This window comes from Scomber scombrus, chromosome 6 (assembly GCF_963691925.1).
Source record: "Scomber scombrus chromosome 6, fScoSco1.1, whole genome shotgun sequence".
NCBI lineage: Eukaryota > Metazoa > Chordata > Actinopteri > Scombriformes > Scombridae > Scomber > Scomber scombrus.
Window position 1 is genome coordinate 9,170,510 of NC_084975.1, and position 20,580 is coordinate 9,191,089.

Genomic DNA, 20,580 nt, shown 5'->3' on the forward strand with positions numbered 1-20,580 from the left:
TTTGGACAGAGCTATGCTAAACCAAAGATCTCCTGACACCAGAGAGATATGATTTCATGACTCAAGTGATTTTTTTTAAGCGCTTGGGGGCAGCAGAAACACAGTTGCTTATTTCCAGTAAGTCTAATATTCAATATTTTAACAACATTTTGCTCTCTACCAATTCCTGAGGGAAATATCTGGCTTATTAGTTTAGCTAAATGTTCCACTATGTTCACTAGCTACTTTACAACTAACCATTAGGATCCATCCTCTGGGGACAAAAAACATGATATGAGAGCCCTGAGAGTGAACTAAAACAGTAAAATTGCAGTTGGAACACCAAAACATTGACCTGAACCACAATAAAAAGCTCAAGCTGGGTGGAACTGCAGAGATCAATCTCTTTTCACATATAGTCATGTGATCCATTAGTAATATACAAATATTGATTATTGCTGCTTTAATGTTTTTATTTTTCATTATACATTTTTATTTTAGGTATTTGGCATGGATAATGATCATTAATCCGCAGGGGAAAAAATGCAAATGAGCCTGATTTTAAATATGTTAAAATGTTAAAAAGGCATCCTAAAATTAGGATAAACATCTCTGCTTTTCCTACTATGACAATTCAAAATGTTTGCTGTGGAAAAAGCCCTACAAATTACATTTTGTGTAAATTGACTTGAATTCAAGTTTATCCCGTGTAATGGATGTAAAAGGCATGATAAAATACTCCCATCAAAACAAGTAAAATCACTTCAAAAAATCCAAACATAAACTCAAGTACCACTTGCGTCTATGGGTCACCCTGCCCAAACAAAAAGTTACTTATTCATGATGGGAATGACATGCTGAAACTGATACGTGAGTCAACAAAACATGTTATTATTTCATGTGTGTCCATGTTTACCAGATGTGTGCCTCTCCACACTGTCCGGTCACTTTGTGTTATATCAATATGTTGGACAGACAAACAATCACTGAGACAGAACACACCTTTGATGGTATTGTTATGCCACTGAAGGCATGTGGCATGTATTTCGTTTGCCTTTCAGTCTACAGCCACTGTAGCAGCTCTGTGAGGATGTACAGCACTAACATCTACATGCTAACAAAATCTCCATGACAATACTTATATGCTGATGTTTCCCATGATCAATATTTTGCTAATAACATTTGTTAATTAGCAGCACAGTTGAAGCTGATGGGAAGGTCATTAGCTTTGCAGGTATTTGGTCATAAATTAAAGTTGTGGACAAAGTGATTTTTGTTTTTACCAGATGATGGCGCTTGAGTAAAAGTGAAAGTGTTGCCAAAGTTCTTTTTATATAATAATCAGTTTTTTATGTTCATCCAGTAGTTGTTGACATATTTCACTTTCTGATCCAAAAATGCCAACCTGCAAATGGTGCCTGTGAATAAAATCACAATCATTATTGGGAATCATCTTCTGGGCATCATGGGAACCAAATTTCATGGCAATCTATCCTTTATGTGAAGAGAAACAATTTCACTAAAATAACCTCAAGGGGGTGCTAAAGGAGAAATCAGGGGGCCAGTAGTCAGTTGACTGGGGACCATGAATGTCTATACACACTTTTATGGCAATTTGTCAATAGTTTCTGAAATATTTAACTTTGGACCAAAGTGGACAGCCGTACTGCTAGTGTGGCTAAAAACAATAATCTGCTTACTTTATTGGGAAAACATGTTGAGAACAATAAATCTGAGGGTATTGAGGATTTAAATCAATCAATATAGGTCAAAGCCCCCATGTGTAGGATATGAAGATTCCCAACTTCTCCACCTGGTAGTCTAAACAAAGCACAGAGACAGTATTTCACGCCCCAAACCACCACACCCCAATTGGACCGAGGGGCCCCGAAATGGGCTGGCAGATATGGCCATTGTCTAGAATTTCAAACAACAAAACAATACATTAAACAGTTAATATTGATCACAATATTTTTTTAAATGCTATAGTCACATAGAAAGTCCACACAGTAGCTTTAAAAACAAAGGAGAAAGGAAACGTGCAGTTCATCAGTCATGCATTGCTCTTTAACCTCAGTTTGGGAACATACAACATCAAATGTATCTGATGCAATACTGATACGAGGAAAAAGCAAGCAAACATTCACAGCTCGTACCCCTGTGACTATAAATGAATAAATAAATAAAAGCCTTCAAGAGGAAATCCACCCCAAAATGGAATGATTTGATCAAATTTGACAGCACATTTCAAACTTAGTCTAATGAATTTAACCGAATTACCAATTCTAATTAAATAGGTCAAATAGAAGGTCTATGCACCTACAGAGTTGGTCACTAATAATATGATGACATCACCAATTCAATCACAACCATCCATCTTGTCCATATAATAGTTTAATAGTCTATAATACTGAGAATGTCAGTATAAAGTAAATTTGTATTTAGTGTGGATTTCCCTTTTAATAAGTTCTTATATAATGACTCAGTACACACACAGTTTACCCATGAAACTTTGTACTCTGTCATGAAATCAACACTGTATCACTTTGCCAAGGGCCTTGGTCATCCTATCTCACAGAGTTGGTGATTGAATGTTATCTTCTAGCCCCGCCATTTTGTCTGGGCTAGATTCACCAATAAACATCATGCTGTCAACAGGTGGCCTTGGTGCCAGTTTGAGCAGGTAGTATTTTATTTTATTATCTTTGGACAGCTTTGGAGACTGCGTAGTGTACAATGTTTTCATCCAACATCAATATTTCATCAAAGAAATGTAGCGTCAACATAAAAAAAAAGGCTGTTCATGGCTGATTCTGATGTTTGTGGACTAAAGCTGCTGATAATATTTCTTGGAAAATTTGACCAATACCACCAGCCACTTTAAATAGGTATTCTGCAAGTTTAGTGAGGTTATCAATGAAGACTTCATGTACTTCAACTTCAGACTGCAGTAGCTTGGTAAAGTGCCAGGTTCGATATCATTCATGATCAGACTCACAGTGTTAAAAGGAGTTCATTACCCTACTTTACCCGACCCTACTCTAAAGTATGTGTAGAAATTATTTTGAAACTACTGAAAACACTAGGTTCAATTCAGTTGCTGGCTAAGAAAAATGTAAGCTTACTCACTCCACAGATATCAATTTGCCCAATTATAAAATACCTTTGAAAAGTCTTACTATAAAAGTGTGATTTATAATTAAAGAGACAGTAACATGACAACTTCCAGGTGAAATCCAGTACTTACAGCTGTCAAATCAACACATTTCCTACACTTATTGTGTGTCCAGCATACTGTTACATGTATCATTCAAGGGCACACCTAATCAGTACTCAGGTCAAAAGCCATTAAGCAGTGTCCTCATTTTACCTCCACCACAGAATAGCACTCTGTAAACACACATATGCAAACAGAGGGGGTACTGTTGACCTCAGTGATGACCCTTAGTGATTTGTCACTCACGTCTAAACCATTTCTTTTTCTTCTTTGTCATGTCGTGCCACTGGACAGCCTGCCATACAGAGCTGACTTTCAGGGCTCATTGGATGATTCAGGAGACAGGCACATATCTGGCCAAAGAGGAGCAGCTGTGACTCAGAGTAGGTGGTCCATTAAGTATAGATCCATGTCTGACTAACATCAGCTTACAAGGTGACAGGCAAGTGGACACAGACTACACTACTTTCTACACTGAATCCCTTAATGAACACAACTAAAGAGTCTATGGCCACCAAACAAAGTTAAACCGAGGCTGATGGGAATAACATCGTCTTGCAGTTATTTGGTCATAAATCAAAGTATTGGAGGAATTAAAAAATTGACCTGATAATGGCAGTAGATGAAAATCTATACCAGATATGGCAATCCATCCAACAGTTGCAAAAACATTTCACTCACAAATGTCAGCCTCATGTTGGTGGTAGAGGAAAAGTCAGGGGATCACCAAAGTCCTTGGGATACAACATCAGGGAACCATGAATATTGGTAAAAAATGTTTAGCCAATCCATCTTGTGAATGTTATTGTTATTGTGAAAGATATTTCACTGAATACTTCAACTATTTAACCTGCTGGTGGTGTTAGAGGAAAGATCGGGGGATCACCATTAGGATGCATCATCTGGGGACCATGGATATCTGTACCAAATTTCATGGCAATACATCAAACACTTGTTGAGATCTTTAAATCTGGACCAAAGTGGTGGACCAACCAACTGACAGACTGACAAAAAGAAACACATGAAAAGACAGTTTTATTCTGATTTGTCAGTGGTTCTCAAATTTATACTGACAAACCACTTTCAATGGTTACAAAACACTCAAACATTCAAGAGGCAACTGCTACAGTAAATGCTATGATAATAGGTGGTTTTCAAGTCAGGAAGGTTATGTTACATCGTAATGTGTATTAACCTAATTGTAAACACCTCTAGTTTTCTTTTCCAATAACAATTCAAAAGATAATGTAACAGCTTTAATAATGTATGAAGCACCATATAAACAATTAAATTATCCCCTTCTTCTTCAACAGTGCAATCATCAGGTTTCAGGTCATTTTAAATAGGGGTTATTAAATAACAGTATTAAACATTTCATCAGCTGAAAATCTAAAAATCCCATGTTTAATATATTCCTCTTTAAAACGGATAATGGTAACATGTTACACAACTATTGTCTGTTTACACATCCAGCAGAGACAGAGTCAAATATTCATTATTCTTTTAGTTCTGTTTTGGTCTTCACTAACTTAAACGTTAGCTAGCAAAGTTAGCCACTAACTTTGCTGGAAATTGAAGTTGCTATCACTGGTGATATCAGATCATCAAACCTGAGTCTAGCAACACTGAATTGCTCTGTATATTTGTATGTTCTCATATATGATTCAGGTTCACAGCTGTCAAATACTGTTGAAGTCTTTTCTTTTTAATGCTAGGTTTGTAGTCAGGGTCGGTATCGTCACTGTCACTACTTGAAGAATGACTGGAGTAAAGAGTGTTGAGATCAAAAGAGGAATCTGCATGCTCTTCCTCCTCCCTCCTCTCTTCCTCATTGTTGTCACCATTTCCATCTTGTTCCACAGACTGTACATGTCTGATTGGAGATCTCCCCTCAGTCATTTGATGACACTCCTCCATGCTCAGTCTGGTAAGATTCACAAAGGGCTGTAGCACCTTAGATTGCAGCAGCACAACCTGACTCTGCAACGATAACCTCAGCTGGGCTCTGCAGACTCTACTGATCTCAGTCCTGACTGCCAGACAATCAGAGTTGGAGGTACAGGAAACAACAGTGGTGCATGGTAATGTCTTTGACTGAAGAGGACTGGTGCTGTGTTTCTGAGGATGAGGTTTGATAGAATTCTGAGGAGCAACTTGTTGAGATGAGTTTGTAGATAAAGGGATTTGGTTATCGGTACAGATTGAGGATATAGTCCCTGATTGAGCAGCAGAGGTAGAAGCAGGGTGCGTCAAGGGCGGACAACTCATCTGAAAGGTAGATGGGGCCTTTCTGAACTGCTCAGTTAAAGGGTTTTGACTGAATCCGTCCAGAGCCTGTGAATGCCCTCTAGCAGCACAAGCCCGTCTGTACTTTCTTGAAAGTCTGGAGACAGACTGTCGAGTTGGTGGTTGATAGCTGGTAGAGGCAGATGCATCCTGAGATACAGGAGCTGTTTGCAATTTGTGTGTTGTGTTTGGAGGATTTGCTGGAGACACCGTTTCCGGTTGGTTAAATGTAGACTCTTTGTTCACTGAGGTAAAGCAGTGTGAAGAGGTTAGTACCTGAGGACTACAAGAGGAAGCTTTCTGTTCCTTACTAGAAATGGTGAAGTTATTTGGAGATGCTTTATATGGGTTAAAGGTAAGGTAGTTCCCTCTGACAGAAGCAATGTCTATCAGTCGGACAACCGGTGACAGCATAGCAGGTAGAGTGTCTTTGGATGAAGAGGGCTGAGGTAGAGGCACCATTTGAGGGTTACTGTTGGCTGATGCAGGGGGCCCAGAACTCCGCTTACTTTCAGGGTTTCCTTGTCCAGATGCCTTGGCTGCTGTCAGAACACGAGCGGAGGTCTGTGAAGGTGGATGTTCTTGGTTAGGAGGACATGGGATGAGGTCAGAAGGGGTGAGGTCCTGTGATGAGGAGGAAGATGAGGAAGACTGGAACAGTGGTGGGGACGAAGAAACATTAGCCTGAAGCAGCAGCTCTTCTGAGCACTCATCAGGACACTCTTGCAGGATGCTATTTACCCATCGCTGATGTTTGGAGCAGAACTGAGGGGAGGAGGCCACTTCCTGAGAACATCCACTGCTGCTCTGACTCATTTCCTCCTTTTCCCTTTGACCACTCTCTTCTTCTCCCACTTTGCCCCTCTCTTCTGAAGTGTCTCCTTCTTCTCTCTCCAGCACACTTGCTACATTTTTCACTCCTCCGTCACTGCTATTACCTGCTGTCAGTGCATCCAGGTTAGATTTATCCTCCTCCAGCAAAAAATGGTAGCTTTTAGACAAATCTTGTGCAGCCTCCTTTCCTCTAATAACCTGCGACCCAAGAAGAGCTTTTGAGGAGCTGGCATACAGAACAGAGTTTGGGAGTTGAAAGCTTTCCAATTCTGCTCCATGTTCTGATTTCTGAGAAGCACTGATTGGACGACAGGAAGCAACATCTAAAAGGAATGCAGAGGCAATGCACAATTATCATGAGAATAAAATCACAGTACTGGTTAAATGTGAAGGCACACGCATGTCCTCTCCATCTCCACCTCTACTAACTCGCCAAATTAATATTCTCATTCAATTCATCAATTAATTGAGGATTCTACTGCCTTTTATAATGTGCAACCATTTTTTTTATTTATTTACAAAGCTGAAATGAGTAAAACATGTAAAATTGCAATGACATTTATGTAATGTTGTGCATGTCTGAAAGGGGCTTATCTAAGCCTCCGTCTATCTATTTAATTCATCTTTTAAAATGTCTTTTTTTTTTAAATGTCTTGTGTTTCTTTTACATCTAGTCTTAATGCCTTTCGTTTTTTATGTAATGCACTTGTTCTTGAGAAGTACTGTACATTATTTTTTCTTCAGTGTTAAATTGTACACAGTAATGTCACCAGAAGAAAAATACAAATTGCACAATTGCAAGTTACAGCAAAGCTGTGTCAACCTGTTCCCCCCATATGTCGTATAGTTGACAATTGTGTGCATTATTTGTGTTACAAAGTGATTCTTACCACAGTGCAGCAGGTTTTGTAGGGTTGTTGCTATGGTTGTGGCGTCAGAATTAATAACTTCTAACAGCAGCTTCTCCTCCTCAGTCACAGGACTTTCTTTCTTCAGTATCTGGTTCACACATTCATACATGGCAAATACTCAATTAGTCAGAAATTGCTATTATGATATTAGACACAAATCAAGTGTAGTCATTTTTGCAGCCTTTAATGAACTCTTATACACTGTCTTGAAGGGTATCCAGTTGGGGTTTTGGCCACTAGTGGTGCTATGGAGTAATGTTTTTCATTGTATCTTGTGTGCAATGACAATAAAGCTTCTTTATCTTTATGTTTTGATGAGTGGGCATCAAGGATACACACTATGCATTTTGGCTAAAAACATAACTCTGTGTATTTTCTCTGTAATTCTCTGAAATACCAGAGAGGCATCAAAACAGCTACATTTTTAATTTTAATGTAGTCCAATATCTCACATTGTACATGTGTTTGTAAGTCAGATCATCAAAATATATAGGCCTTTTTTTCTTAAAATACTGCAAGCACGGACATAAACAAAGACACACCTTATCAATGTAGGTATCTCTTGGTAAGACAGTTTCCAGCTCTTGCAGATAGTGCAGCAACCTGTCCTCTACTTTCTGGGCATAAAGTTCACCATACTGCTCCTCCATCTGGTTCTGAAAGACAGGCAGCAATTAACAAGTTGTACAGAAACATAATTAGACTTTCTATAATTCCGTTGATCACAAACATTGAAATGTTTCAACTCAATAAAACTAAATCAATGAGCAAGACAGTGTATGGGAGCATTTTTTCATTTTTGGTTGCACATTCATCCTATGTACCTGTCACTACTCAGGTGTGCAGAGATTTATCATTTCTTTGATTTCATACAATTTAGAATAATAAGAAATAGGATTTTGGCTTTAATGATACACTCCAAAGGCCAGAAAGCAAAGTCTGAATGTGCAATGTCATCAAAAAACATAACGTGGGCTGCACAGTGTTTTTGTGCTAAATAAAACAACAAGTTCACAGTGTTGCTGTCCATTTGTGTATTTACTGTTTGACCTGTGTTAAACTTTAATAACTCAGTTCCAGAGGTTTCTTGGAAACTGCTTTTTCCCAGTGACACTCGTGGTCAAGAGTTCATTTGATGCACGAAAACAAAATAACAATGCAAAGCATGTATTACTCCTCATTACATCACTGTTGGGTTTTTTTTATGACACTCTGAGGACATGGACAGTTCCACATTTGTGTGGAGGGCAGAAGGATTTGTTTTAAAACATTGATCTGTAGTGCACCCTGCTGGATAGAAAAGGAATTGCAGTATGGGGCTGATTTAACAGTAATAATGCAATCAATAGCTTGTGACTTATAATTGTCTTATAATGATAGGACACACTTATCTATACAGCTGTGTCATCTGTCATTTTATTACATGTAAATTACACTATAATTATGTGTCACTGCAAGGTCCGCTTAAGAGTGAATGATTTTTCAAATCTTCAGCTCCTCCTCTAAGGTGCCATATATCACGAAGTACCAAGAAGAAATCAATGTCAACATTTTGAATAACAGAATAAATTGTACCCTTTATCGTGGCAGTTACTCATATATACATACACACACTGTGATGAAGTAAACTAACCTTGATATAATCTTCAAGTCTGTCTTTGTCCATAGCGAGTGTTTGTGCCAGAGTCTTAAAGTCCAGATGGTTCTTTCGCATTAGGAACATTTCATGTTGGCTCTGTCAAACAGGAAAAAGGACACAAAACACAGGATGATGGATGAATCTATTAATGCTGGCAAAATGTTAATGTAAGCAATAGTTTGGCATGGCAAAGTGTTACCATATTTAACTGGACACATATTTTTGGTTTATGTCGCCGATAAAAATACAGTTTATTTAAATCCATTGAAATTAATCGATGATATGTAGCATTTCAATTATTAATCAGACATACCAGATTCTCAGTTGAACTTCAAAATGATACATAAAGACATAACAATATCTGATAATAAGTCACTGCTGAAAAAAACCCTCTTGATTGCAGGGACTTTAATAAGTTGAATGTGTGAGCAAACAGTTACACATCTAGCACACGCTGAACAGCCTTAGCATTTAGCATTTAGCATTTAGCAAAAGTCTTAGCACAAGTTTCTGGCTACCTCATGAATGAAAAGTGCATGTTATACTTTAATTAAGGGGTTAAGAGGTAACTCAGAGGTTACACAGTAGCTGACATTCCATGGTGGGGCAGAGATACCATATTTGAACGGGAAAGACTTTAATTGGCTACTTGTGTTTCCTATAACAAGTGTGTTTTTTCACACTTGTGAATACCATAAAGTGAATCAAAGAATGTAAACACTGGGGAATCTGTAGTGGGAGTGGGACTTTCATTAACCCCTTGTGTCAGCTAAAAATCAGTCTGAAGTCCAAAATGTATGCTCTTTTGGGCTCTATTTTGGTCCATAGTAACTCGAGAGAAAAATATCTGAGCTAACTTTGGGTGGGGAAAGGGTGATAAGATTAGTTAGAGTAGAACAAAAAGTTTCATGTCATAAAACCAAAATACTGAGCTGAAATATACTAAAAAGCTCCATAGAGCTGAAAGGAACTACAAAGTTGGTGATAGTTCTTTGTGGGTTTGTCACCCAGTTGGTCCCACTGGTTGAGTTTTTTTATTTTGTTTTACATTGTTAATATAAAAATATTGATTAGTGCAGCTTTAAGTTAAACTGACGCCACTGATTATTACTTATTTAAATGTAAAAATAAATAAATAATAGATAAATACGCAGGACAAAGTTGAATACTTACACATTGATCTTGGTACTGAGGTAGTTTACTTGGGAAGAACTGGATAATTTTATGCACGGTATCAATCATGCCTCTGCCATCCCTAAGCATCCACATAATGACCTAAAGGGGGAGACAATAACCAAGAGAGAGGGAAATTCAAATACAATGCAAGTGAACATTTTTTTTTTTTTAAATACAGCCACCGAAAAACTGCAATGAATACATTTCCAAGAAAAAAGTTTTACATGCTTATTATCAATGAATGCTACCACGACTCATTTCCATACCATAGTCTTGAGGCCAAATGTGATCTTCATGTGTTTGATGGCTGCCACGAGTCTAGGCAGAAGTCTGTAAGTGGCCTCAAGAAAGCCCATCACCTTCTCAAAGTGCTCCACGTCCCTGTTTTTCATGATGGAGTAGACCTGTGCAGACACAACACGCAGCCTCCACGAATCTTCGAGGCTCAGAGGCTGTGAGTCCACCTCTGGCCAGTGGGAAGCATCCACAACTGTGAAGACACAATGTTTAGCATCAGAAAAATAAATAAATTCATTTAACAAAAATAAATGAGTACAACTACTGCTTATCAATTAATATTTCTGGAGATAATCATTAGACTAATTAAAAATGTTACTATATTATCATATTGTCACTACTGTACATTTCATATTTGCTCCTCTTTTACATTTGCCCTCATTTAATTACTGGCACATCTACTGGGGACACTAAACAGCATTTCATTGCACATTTGTATACAACTGATTATGTGGTGAGTAAGACTGAATTACATCAATACTGTTATCAATTCATTTGTGGTTTGTTTGATTGTTGATAGCAATAAAATCAATTGATTAATTATTTGAATCGATGCACAAGAATCAGTCTTTTGTTTCAGAAGGGCTTCTTTACTCGGATAACTTGGAGTTAATCTAATCACTGCATCACACTGCAATCTTTTGATAATGCAAGAAAACTGATGAGTAGAAATGTACGTATTTAAAATTAGCTGTGCGATCTGCATCACGTTTGCAGACATCTAAATGAGGCAAACCGGCAAACTAACTGTAAACAATACAGTTTACTACACAGTCATCATAACTCTGAGTTATACTATAGGAAAAAAAAGAAGTGAAATAGTTTCCCAACCTTCTTGCATATCCATCATCTTGTGAGCCCAGAGGTGCTCGATGATCCACAGCGGCAGCCTCTGGGAGCTGAGAGACATGTTGATGTGAGGAGGCAGATCATCAGCTGACGGTGTGAAGAAGCAGGGATCGCCACTGCGCCTTTTCACCTGTGTTGACAGCCGCCCAGCTGGACATGTACCGGCAAGTTGAGGATGTGTGAAGTGTTCAACATCCCGGCTCTTGCTAGAGTTCCGGTTTCAAAACGTTGTAAAGCTCTGCCGCGTTCACTCATCTGTCGCTATCAAAATAAAAGTTTTTAATCAGCACTGCTGTAACTTAACCATGCCGCTAACGCTTGTAGACTTTTATTGCGAAGCTGACATTGTTGACCTGGAAACACTTTCCGGCGCTGTAACAGTCTCCTTTTGCCCTCTTATTACCACCCTCTGTCCTCAATATGTGGTCCTTTTCTGAAGCGTACACCTTACTGTGAGGTAACGGAGCTACGCGACGCCTTTAAATATATACTTACTATACGTTGTTCGCAGCATTAGCAGCATATATATCTCTATTAATATGTTAACGACCTAGCTTTGTAGCATGTGTGAAAGCAGCTGGAAGGGCGCGCATGTTTCGTTGTACCTGGCGCGACCCCGCAGGCGGTGTTTGGAAACGCTGCTAAGTTAAGATTTCTGCTGAATGGAACAAACACTTCGTCAAACTAGGTTCACACTGTTACTATCTTACCTTACAAAAGTGTGTGTCTGAAAGTCATGACTTCAAAGTTCTTCTGACGTCTCCGTTTGAAATGGTGTGACTTTGGTGCCGCCCAGTGGTAGTAATTTACACTGATACTGGACTGGATGTATGTGGGGGTGCAGTGTGTAGAATTCAGTGGAATGTAGCAGAACCGGCTCGGTATAAATGGAATATAATATTCATAAGTATGTTTCAATTAGTGTACAATCACCTGACAATAGGCCTTTATATCTACATAGCGGGCAGGTCCTCTCCCACAGAGCCTGCCATGTTTCTACAGTAGCTAGTAATAAATTCACCAATAACTATGGTTAAGTACACAACTCTACATATTTTAGTAACAAACCTCCACAGAACTGCACTTTGATGGAGGTATGTTGATACCTCTGTTCACATGCTTGTCATGAAGGCCTGTTCCTTGGTTTATGCCAGGCCCTTTATTTCCCAAGCAAGGGAAATCGTAATGCGCCATAGTGGTATTTTCCACAAAAGAGCCCTAACCTCAACCCCACCCAGAACTTTTGTAATGAACTTCAATGCAGATGGAAAGCCCTTATGACCCAAAATCAATTTCTGAACCCCAAAATCTCATGGAGAGCTTCCCAGCAAAGCAGACTTGATAGTAGCAGGTTAATGGTCATGGAATGGTTTAACAATTATATGGGTGTAATGTTTGTGTGTCTACTACTTTTGGCCATATAACGTGTTAGGTTTCGGGGCCAAATTTGACCTGAAAGTCTCAATGTCATTAAAGCAGCAAAGTAGGTTTCAGAATGTGGCGTTTCTGTTTTGTACATTAACTTAATGTCATTCTCTTGTGTGATGTCCCTGCAGCATCGTGCATCTCCCTGACCTTCGACACATCGTCCCAGCTGCAGCTCCACCATGAACAGAACATCATGTGTTTCACTGCTTCATCTCTCCAGGGTGGGATACAGACTTTGTGCAGCCAAAGCCCCTTCCATCCAGCTTCCACACACCTCAACATACCCCCCTGTACCTGGCACACACTCTTACTCCACCAACGTCAAGGTGCGCTCCTATCTTCAGTACATGAAACGCAAGATCAAATCCTCTTCCGGTCCTCCGTACAGTCATGTGTGCCAGGTAGGAGACCCAGTGCTGCGGTCCCATGCGGCCGCTGTTGACCCTTCCGCTATAACAGGCCCTGAGATCCAGCAGGTCATCAACACTTTGGTGACAGTGATGCGGAAACTTGAGTGCGTGGGACTGAGCGCGCCTCAGATAGGAGTGCCACTCCGCATACTGGCCCTGGAATATCCTAAGAAAATGTTGGAGGAGAGTTCGCCTGTGTCGAGGGAGGCCCGCGGTCTGTCCGCCCAGCCCCTGAGGGTCTTTGTAAACCCACAGCTGAGGGTACTGGACGGACAGACGCTGGTGTTTCAGGAGGCTTGTGAGAGCATTTCAGGTTTCTCTGCCACAGTTCCTCGTTACCGTTCTGTTGAAGTGTCTGGTACGCACCTTTATAACTTTATCCTGTGTTGTGCCTTTCAGATGATTTGCCAAATCTTATTTGTTTAGACTGCTATAAAATACTTCTTTTTTTTTTTTTTTTTTAAAACAACCCACTGACTAAAATGTGATCTTATTATTCACACAAAACAAGAAAAGTTTCAAAATGAGATACATTTGCTCTCTATTTAGAAACACTGAACTGTGGAGGAGTCAGTGTGCAGTGAGTAGACACATTCAAGGACAATCCCCCGTTCATTTCTGTGTATTTTTACGCCCCACTGCTTGTTCTTCCTGCAGGTCTGAATGAGAAGGGAGAAGCAGTGGCTTGGCAGGCCAGCGGTTGGCCGGCTCGCATCCTCCAGCACGAGATGGACCACCTTGATGGGGTCCTCTACATCGACCGCATGGACAGCAAGACTTTCATCAACATCAACTGGCAGTCATACAATGAGTAGTTGGTCCCCACAGATCCTCAGGACAAACCACCAATATTTATATGAGGACCTGCACTTTGTCAATGAAAGCCTCTACACTTGCTGTTGGGAGCATGCAGTGTCTGCTGAATCCTTTATGGGACAAATGGTCTGGCTCGCAGAAAGGTGGGCTTTTTTTGGTGACTGGTTTCATGGGACATAAACTGCCAGAAGCTGAAGGGCTTGGAAAAAAACAAACCAATTACCTCTTATCGGTTTAAAAGTGCAAGCCAGGAGTTTCTGTGGACCTTGGGTCTGTGTTTGATGAGTAAAGAGACTGATATGTTCATGATCAAATCAGTAAAGACCCTTGTCTGCCACAATAACAATAAAAAGATACCAACATGGAACTACTTGGTAAAGATTATTTCCCATTATTTCCTTAGGAAGTTCATTTTCTTCAAGTACAAGTGCTTTACAAGATTTACAAGAACTTCACTGACACTGGTCGTTCTGGCAGTTTTACATGAGAATTTGAAAATGGATGAATCTACATCAAGGATGTCAAATGTATGGCCTATGGGCTAGAACTGGCCCACCATGGGGTCTAACCTGGTCCACTGGATAACTTTGCAATGTATGAACATTACAGAAAAATTCAAATTTCCCAATCAAATGCACTGCTATTCTAATTCATAGTCAAGAACATCCAACTTGGGATAACTGACCTGCAATGTAATTCAGATTTGCCTTGGTGGGCTTGGACACATTTGATCAGTATCTCTTACCAGGGTAAACCCCAAATTGACAGACCTAGCTGCAAACATTTTGAGCATGTTTGGGACCACTTATCTATTGTAGACAAGATTTTGTTGTGATGAGCATCAATAAAACAAAGCTGTTCCAGGTTCACACAAGCACCTGAATGACAATCTGAAACTGGCAACTGCTCAGGATTTGACACCTATTATTGATGTACTTGTGAAGGTTAAGATTGAAATTTCACTCATTTTTCTTGAGACATCACAGGCTGTTTTTCTGTTGTGTAAATGTATGGTTTATTATAGTAAAGTTATATTTTATATATTATTATGCAGTCGTTTTACTGGTCTGCCCCACTTGAGCTTGACTTAAACCAAAATGAGTTTGGCACCACTGATCTACATGAAGCTAATCAAGTTTGAATAGGGGAAGCAGGACATGTCTAGGACATGTGCAGACATGAGCCAGGAACAATATCAGTGGTTCTATCAGCTGAAAGATTTTTAGAGATCTGTCTTATCGCTAAGAACATTTAAACCGTGTTAGTGAGTTAAGTCACCAGGACTTTATTTACGACCCGATTTGTGTTACATTGTTAACAAATGCACAAGCTCATAACTGCTCCAAAACATCTCTGAACATTCATGATATGTAGTGGACAGTTTGGACTTAGGCTGCCAAACAATTGCTAAGATTTTGGTAATAATTTGAAATAATGAAAAGCATGTACCTTGAGTTTGAGTTTATAGATTAGATGCTGTATAATAGGAGAAAAAGACACTGAATTATTGCACACATTCAGTTTTATGAAAAGGTCAAATTTGAAATCATATACATCATATTTCTACATTTTCCAGGTACGTTATAACTTGTACATACTGTCTCTGAACTTCCATTTTCTCCAGACTAAATCATGTATTTTAAAAAACCACACATTTAACACAGCAAAGTGGCACATTGAACTTTTTACTCCGGTCTCTGTGCAGGCAACAAATAGAGCTTAAATCAGATTCCTTTGTGTTTGACATTGAGTTACATGAACTGTAATCACAACTTCTCATGTCCACAATAAACAATGCTTTTACAAATGTGATCATGGTAAATATGGCCACGTACAGAACAAGCCAACGAGGGTAACTGAGGGTCTAGGAAAGAGGACCCGATTAAAGAAAAGTGGTGCTCACTATAACACTGCATTTCCATACTGTATCAAGGCAACATATGAGCTTCTGATTCATTGTACTTTAAGTCAAAAAGAAAATTCTGTTTCCACAATATGCAGATTTAAGGCACTGTGATTTTTATAGCTGTGCCTCATTAGTGCAATTCTTTTTAAAACACAAAATCACACAGAGGATGACTGGTCAAATGTTTGGCCACAGGTGCAAACAACAGGATTTCTGTACCAACATGGACTACAATACTCATTTCCACAATATCTGCACAGAACAAGAGGCTTTCTTGAACAAGCCCTCCCACAGGAGCACAGGCCCAGTTCTTTGATTGAGTGTTTAGCTTGACAGGTGTCGATATCTCTGCAGGGATCGGAGTGGAAGACTCTGCAGGTGAAACACAGGACCTGGGGGTTGAGGCGGTTGAGGTTGCAACAGTCGTGGTAGCTGATCGGGTGGCGAGTTGGGCTCATCGATTTCGGGTCGTCACACAGAGCTAAGGAGGACATTGCCGTGCTGCTGTTGCTCAGAGGCGGCGATGCGCTCAAAGGTCTTGCTCTGAGGCTCGCGCCCTGAGGTGACACTCCTGCCAGCTCTTGCATCTGCTCCGGGAGAAGCAGATTGTGGCCGTCTTGGTAGCAAGACTCAAACCAGGTACAGGTGACATTGTGGATGGTGTTGCATTCCATACAATGTCTGACGTGTAGATCGTGAGATTGAAGACAGTCGCAGAAGTGGGTGGTTTCAGCCTCATTGTTACACATCCCCATCGCTTCTACCTGGAGACTGCAAGGCTGCAAGTCCGCCTTGTCCGACCTCATCTCCTCATTGGGGCGTCTGCCTTGCCTCGTGCTGGCCGAGGAGCTTCCAGTAGTGTCCAATTCCAGAGGCGACGTCTTGGTCAGCTGGCAGTTGAGGGACAGGTGAGAGATGCAGACATTCTCTCTGGTGGACACAGAGCTGGACGTCACTCCGTTGCTGTGTGTTTTGACAGCAGGGGGTGACGCACCACATGGAGTCACCCACGCTAAGGAACGGGGACTCCCGTCGTCATTGACAACCACCTCCTTCTTCCCCCCGTTGACATGCTCATCTGTGTACAGATCCACGTCCACTTCACCATCAAACGGCTCCCTGTGCGGTTGCTTGACCTCCAGTGTCTTCTTAGTGTTGTCTAGAGCGACCTGTAGAGACACCTCAACAATGAGATTCTATAACTGTCAAGTACTGAAAGAGGGCAATGAATGTCTGCTCAGACTTGTTATCTGTTTTACTCATTCTGTAAAGAGATAATTACTAGTTTAAATCTAACCTTTTGCCAATTTTATTATTTTATTCAAACAAAATGTATGGCTGCTTTTTATTTAATTTAGATATTTCTCAAAGTGAGGTAACATTAACATCAATAAACGTTAAGTACTTAAGGTATTGGTGCTAAAACCCCAGTGTCTAAGTGGGATTGTGCCAGCTCTAGAGGAATATTAAATATAATTTTATGATGCAGTTGTTGGGGAGGATTTGTTGATGAGTATGGGGAGTCACTCTATGAGTTCGTCTGCACCTTATCTATTTACTATTATTCAAACGTAGCTCATTATTTATTGAAACTCTCACTTTAACTTAAACTATGAACTGAAGCTCTGCTGTGCACCTTATGTTTCTCTGTCTTTGTTTTTAATTAAAAACCTGTTTTTTTAAATTAAAATACTATACCTGGCTACTATAACAATTTAATTTAATTTCCTTCCGCCATTAATAAGGTAATCTACCTAGATCAGTGGAGTCGTGTGAAACCATTGGCAGGACTGTATACCACGTCATCCACATGTGTGAGAGTCCGCAAGACAAACAAAACACAAACCCACTCACAAAAGTTTTTTAAAAACTGCTACTTAAAAAAGAAAGTGCACAGGGTACCTTTAATTCACACTTTCTGCTTTAGTTATAGTCCACGTGTAGTTTTACCAACAGAAAGCTGACTGTTGCATCTCTTCTAAAAGGCATTTACTGTCTCGTGTTTGATTAATCAATTCTAAAAAGGTATTTATTAGGAGATTATTATATACGTCATAACCTGAGTTATCACTCGTGAATCCAAAAAAATATTATTTAAAAAAAATATGTATTTGGAGGTGTGTCTTCAGCCTTCCCTTCAGCCCAAACTAGTCCCACCTACTGTATCAGAGCATTAAAGGCACCTGTGTACTCCAGTACTTGTCAAATTACTTGAAAAATACTTCCCCACATACTCACACCTCACAATGATGGGTTAGGCTGAGCTGTAACTTTCTGAAACCGAGGAACCCACATTCACACCCACTTCACCCCATGATTGTCCAGCTGTTCAGAGATGAGGAAGTTAGCAGGTTTGAACTTCTCATCCAAGCTAATCTATTTTCATTCTTGATACGTTTATTTCTGTCACTTTTCATGTGAAAAATGACGTAATCAGGAAACACAAGAGACGAAACTCAGGGCACAAATGTCTAGAAGGAATTTTCTGCTGTTTGTAAAAACTGATTGCTGTGAGTGACTACTCTCTTCTCTCTTACGACAGCTGGTCAGAGGACACAGCTTGGAGAATTTAGTAAGTAAATAAAACTGCAACTCAGACATGTAGACTATACATCTCAATTTTGGGACTGAGCCACAAAAACATGCAGTTCTGATTAAATTAACATACTGACCTCACTCCATGCTTGGTAAATTCAATAAACAAACACGAAGCAGACATACCTGTAGGCTGTGTCCTCTCTGTCTTTCCCTGACCACACTCAGCTCCCACTGGGCCTCACCGCCGTGTTTGCCCAGTGCCGTCAGGAGGAGGAGACACTCGCAGCGGGCCAGGAAGAAGGCGCAAGACAAGCGTAGGAAGTCATCCAAAGAGGCAGGGCTGACTCTGGGGGACAGGAGGCGAAGCTGCTCACGCCGCGTCGAGCAGGGATGGTATCCCAGCAGGCCGAACATTTCCTCAATGTGTGCCATGGACAGCACCGGTTTGATGTGGTGTGTGAACATGCCGGAGTACATCTGAGAGATAGACGAGAGAGAAAGAAAAACAAATTTGACAAAAATTAGCATGTTTTTACTAACTTCATAATTAAAATGTTGTGTTTTTTTCCCCCTCACTTATCATGCCAAAGCTAAAAATACTGAATGTTTTTGCTAACCTTGACTATTTTGTATTCCTCCCTCCAGGGGCCAAGGTACAGGTTCAGGGCCGCTTGTTCCAGGACCTCAAAGGCTTTACCCAGACCTTGCAGCCCTCCTCTGGCTTTGACTCGTCCGCCGCTGGCTGCTGTAGTGGCTTTTGTCGATCCCGCTTGGGCCTTCAGCGACTCCTCCATCACCCTCAGTGGATCCAGACCCAGGCAGTGCATCTCCTGAGCGTCTCCATCCGTCAGCAGTTCCTCCACCTGCTTCCACAGTTCTTCATCTCTACATGCCAGGCTGGAGCCTCCTCTCACAATTTGTTGCTCCAAGCTGTGATCATAAGCGGTCACTAGATGTATGGCTGTCTGCCGAGAGCTGCTCATCTCTTTCGTTCAGCTGAGAGGGGACACAAATCAGATGTTGATATGAAGGATAATGGCACTTCCTCTCTGCTAATAATGAAGTTACAGTATTGATTCATCTTTACTTTGGGCCAACACTGACACCTGATCCAATTTATTTCACAGCATCATTTACACTCTTAGGAAAATCTGTTTTTTTCTTAAATGAAAAGGAGGATGAGCTAAATCAGGTGGCTCATTTCAGTCATTTATAGATATTTGGTGTCAAGTCAAATAAGCTGAAGAGACTTGTATGAAATATTTGATTTCCTTCAGGTTATGAGGCAGCCATTGAGATATTTCCATATAAATGAATATATGAAATATTTCTATCTTTGGCACAATAATGTATTACAAACAGATCGTAACCTTTAACACATTTATGTTTATAACCGAAAGTGAAACCCATACGTCAACTCCTTGGCCTAACTAAGTGAAATGGGAAAAAAAACATAACATGAGCTAAGTATAGTTTATTGGCTAACTTGTTGAATAGCGCCAGAACAATATGAGTAAATAACAATATGACACACATAAACATTTGTCCGCAACTTTGATTTAACGTTAGCATTAGCTACATTTGCTAACGCTTAACGTTATGTTATGGCCTGATTTTTTTTACAAGGAGTTAAATTAATACACACCAGACTTCTTACATAAAAACGTGGTTAGTTTAAACCTTGTTGTCTTTTCACTGAAGAAATTACGATTCAAAACTTTCCATAAATGTAGACGCTGTTTAAAAAAAAACATCAAAAGTCAACTTTGAAGACTACGAAATTAAGGAAATCACAGAAAATGCACGTAGGAAATGTTCAAATGTAACATGAAAACGAGCTTCATATTGTTTAGGATATACGCCGAATTAAAAGGGGACTTGCACCAATTTGGATAATGTTGTGGTTTGGATTTTAGAGGGTAAATCTTTTAGCCCATAAGCTAGGCAACAATAAATTATTTTAATTGTGTATGACCGTCTCTATCTTGGAGACCTTTACTAGCATCGACACTTAGCTAGCTTTACGTCGCAGAGCCTGACACTGACCGAAATGAGAGCCCTGTTTAACACACCAGAGCCAGACACACTCACCTGTACCTGACGCTTTATTCAGATGTCGGTCAATGAGTCAGAGAACATTTCCGTGCAGTTAGTAGCTGCTAGATTGTCCACAGTAAAGTAAACATTGTCACGTGGCACGGAGTTCCCCTGTTTTTGGAGGGTGCGCTCGGTCGGGGCAACAGGGCGAACCAGGCGGGAGGGGTTCTGCGGTGAAAAGATGTATTTGAAACCAA

The 20,580-nt window shown here is 40.1% G+C and overlaps 3 protein-coding genes across 3 annotated transcripts; 1 reads left to right on the forward strand and 2 right to left on the reverse strand.

The window, feature by feature from the left end:
* Positions 1 to 2,620: 2,620 nt before the first annotated feature.
* On the reverse strand, positions 2,621 to 12,382 carry LOC133981955 (uncharacterized). The gene is made up of 8 exons (XM_062420837.1): positions 12,295 to 12,382; positions 11,171 to 11,338; positions 10,309 to 10,532; positions 10,040 to 10,141; positions 8,861 to 8,962; positions 7,770 to 7,883; positions 7,207 to 7,315; positions 2,621 to 6,639 (listed from the first exon to the last, which is right to left on the reverse strand). Exons 1-8 carry the CDS (start codon positions 12,380 to 12,382, stop codon positions 4,850 to 4,852), a joined length of 2,697 nt encoding a protein of 898 aa, XP_062276821.1. The 3' UTR covers positions 2,621 to 4,849.
* Positions 11,552 to 14,385, forward strand: pdf (peptide deformylase, mitochondrial). Its single transcript, XM_062421115.1, has 3 exons — positions 11,552 to 11,645; positions 12,745 to 13,384; positions 13,684 to 14,385. The coding sequence occupies exons 2-3, from the start codon at positions 12,796 to 12,798 to the stop codon at positions 13,839 to 13,841; spliced, it is 747 nt and encodes a 248-aa protein (XP_062277099.1). The 5' UTR covers positions 11,552 to 11,645; positions 12,745 to 12,795; the 3' UTR covers positions 13,842 to 14,385.
* An 808-nt stretch (positions 14,386 to 15,193) lies between these two features.
* Positions 15,194 to 20,516, reverse strand: spata2l (spermatogenesis associated 2-like). Its single transcript, XM_062420916.1, has 4 exons — positions 20,378 to 20,516; positions 18,904 to 19,282; positions 18,470 to 18,763; positions 15,194 to 16,917 (listed from the first exon to the last, which is right to left on the reverse strand). The coding sequence occupies exons 2-4, from the start codon at positions 19,267 to 19,269 to the stop codon at positions 15,907 to 15,909; spliced, it is 1,671 nt and encodes a 556-aa protein (XP_062276900.1). The 5' UTR covers positions 19,270 to 19,282; positions 20,378 to 20,516; the 3' UTR covers positions 15,194 to 15,906.
* Between the last annotated feature and the right edge of the window lie 64 nt (positions 20,517 to 20,580).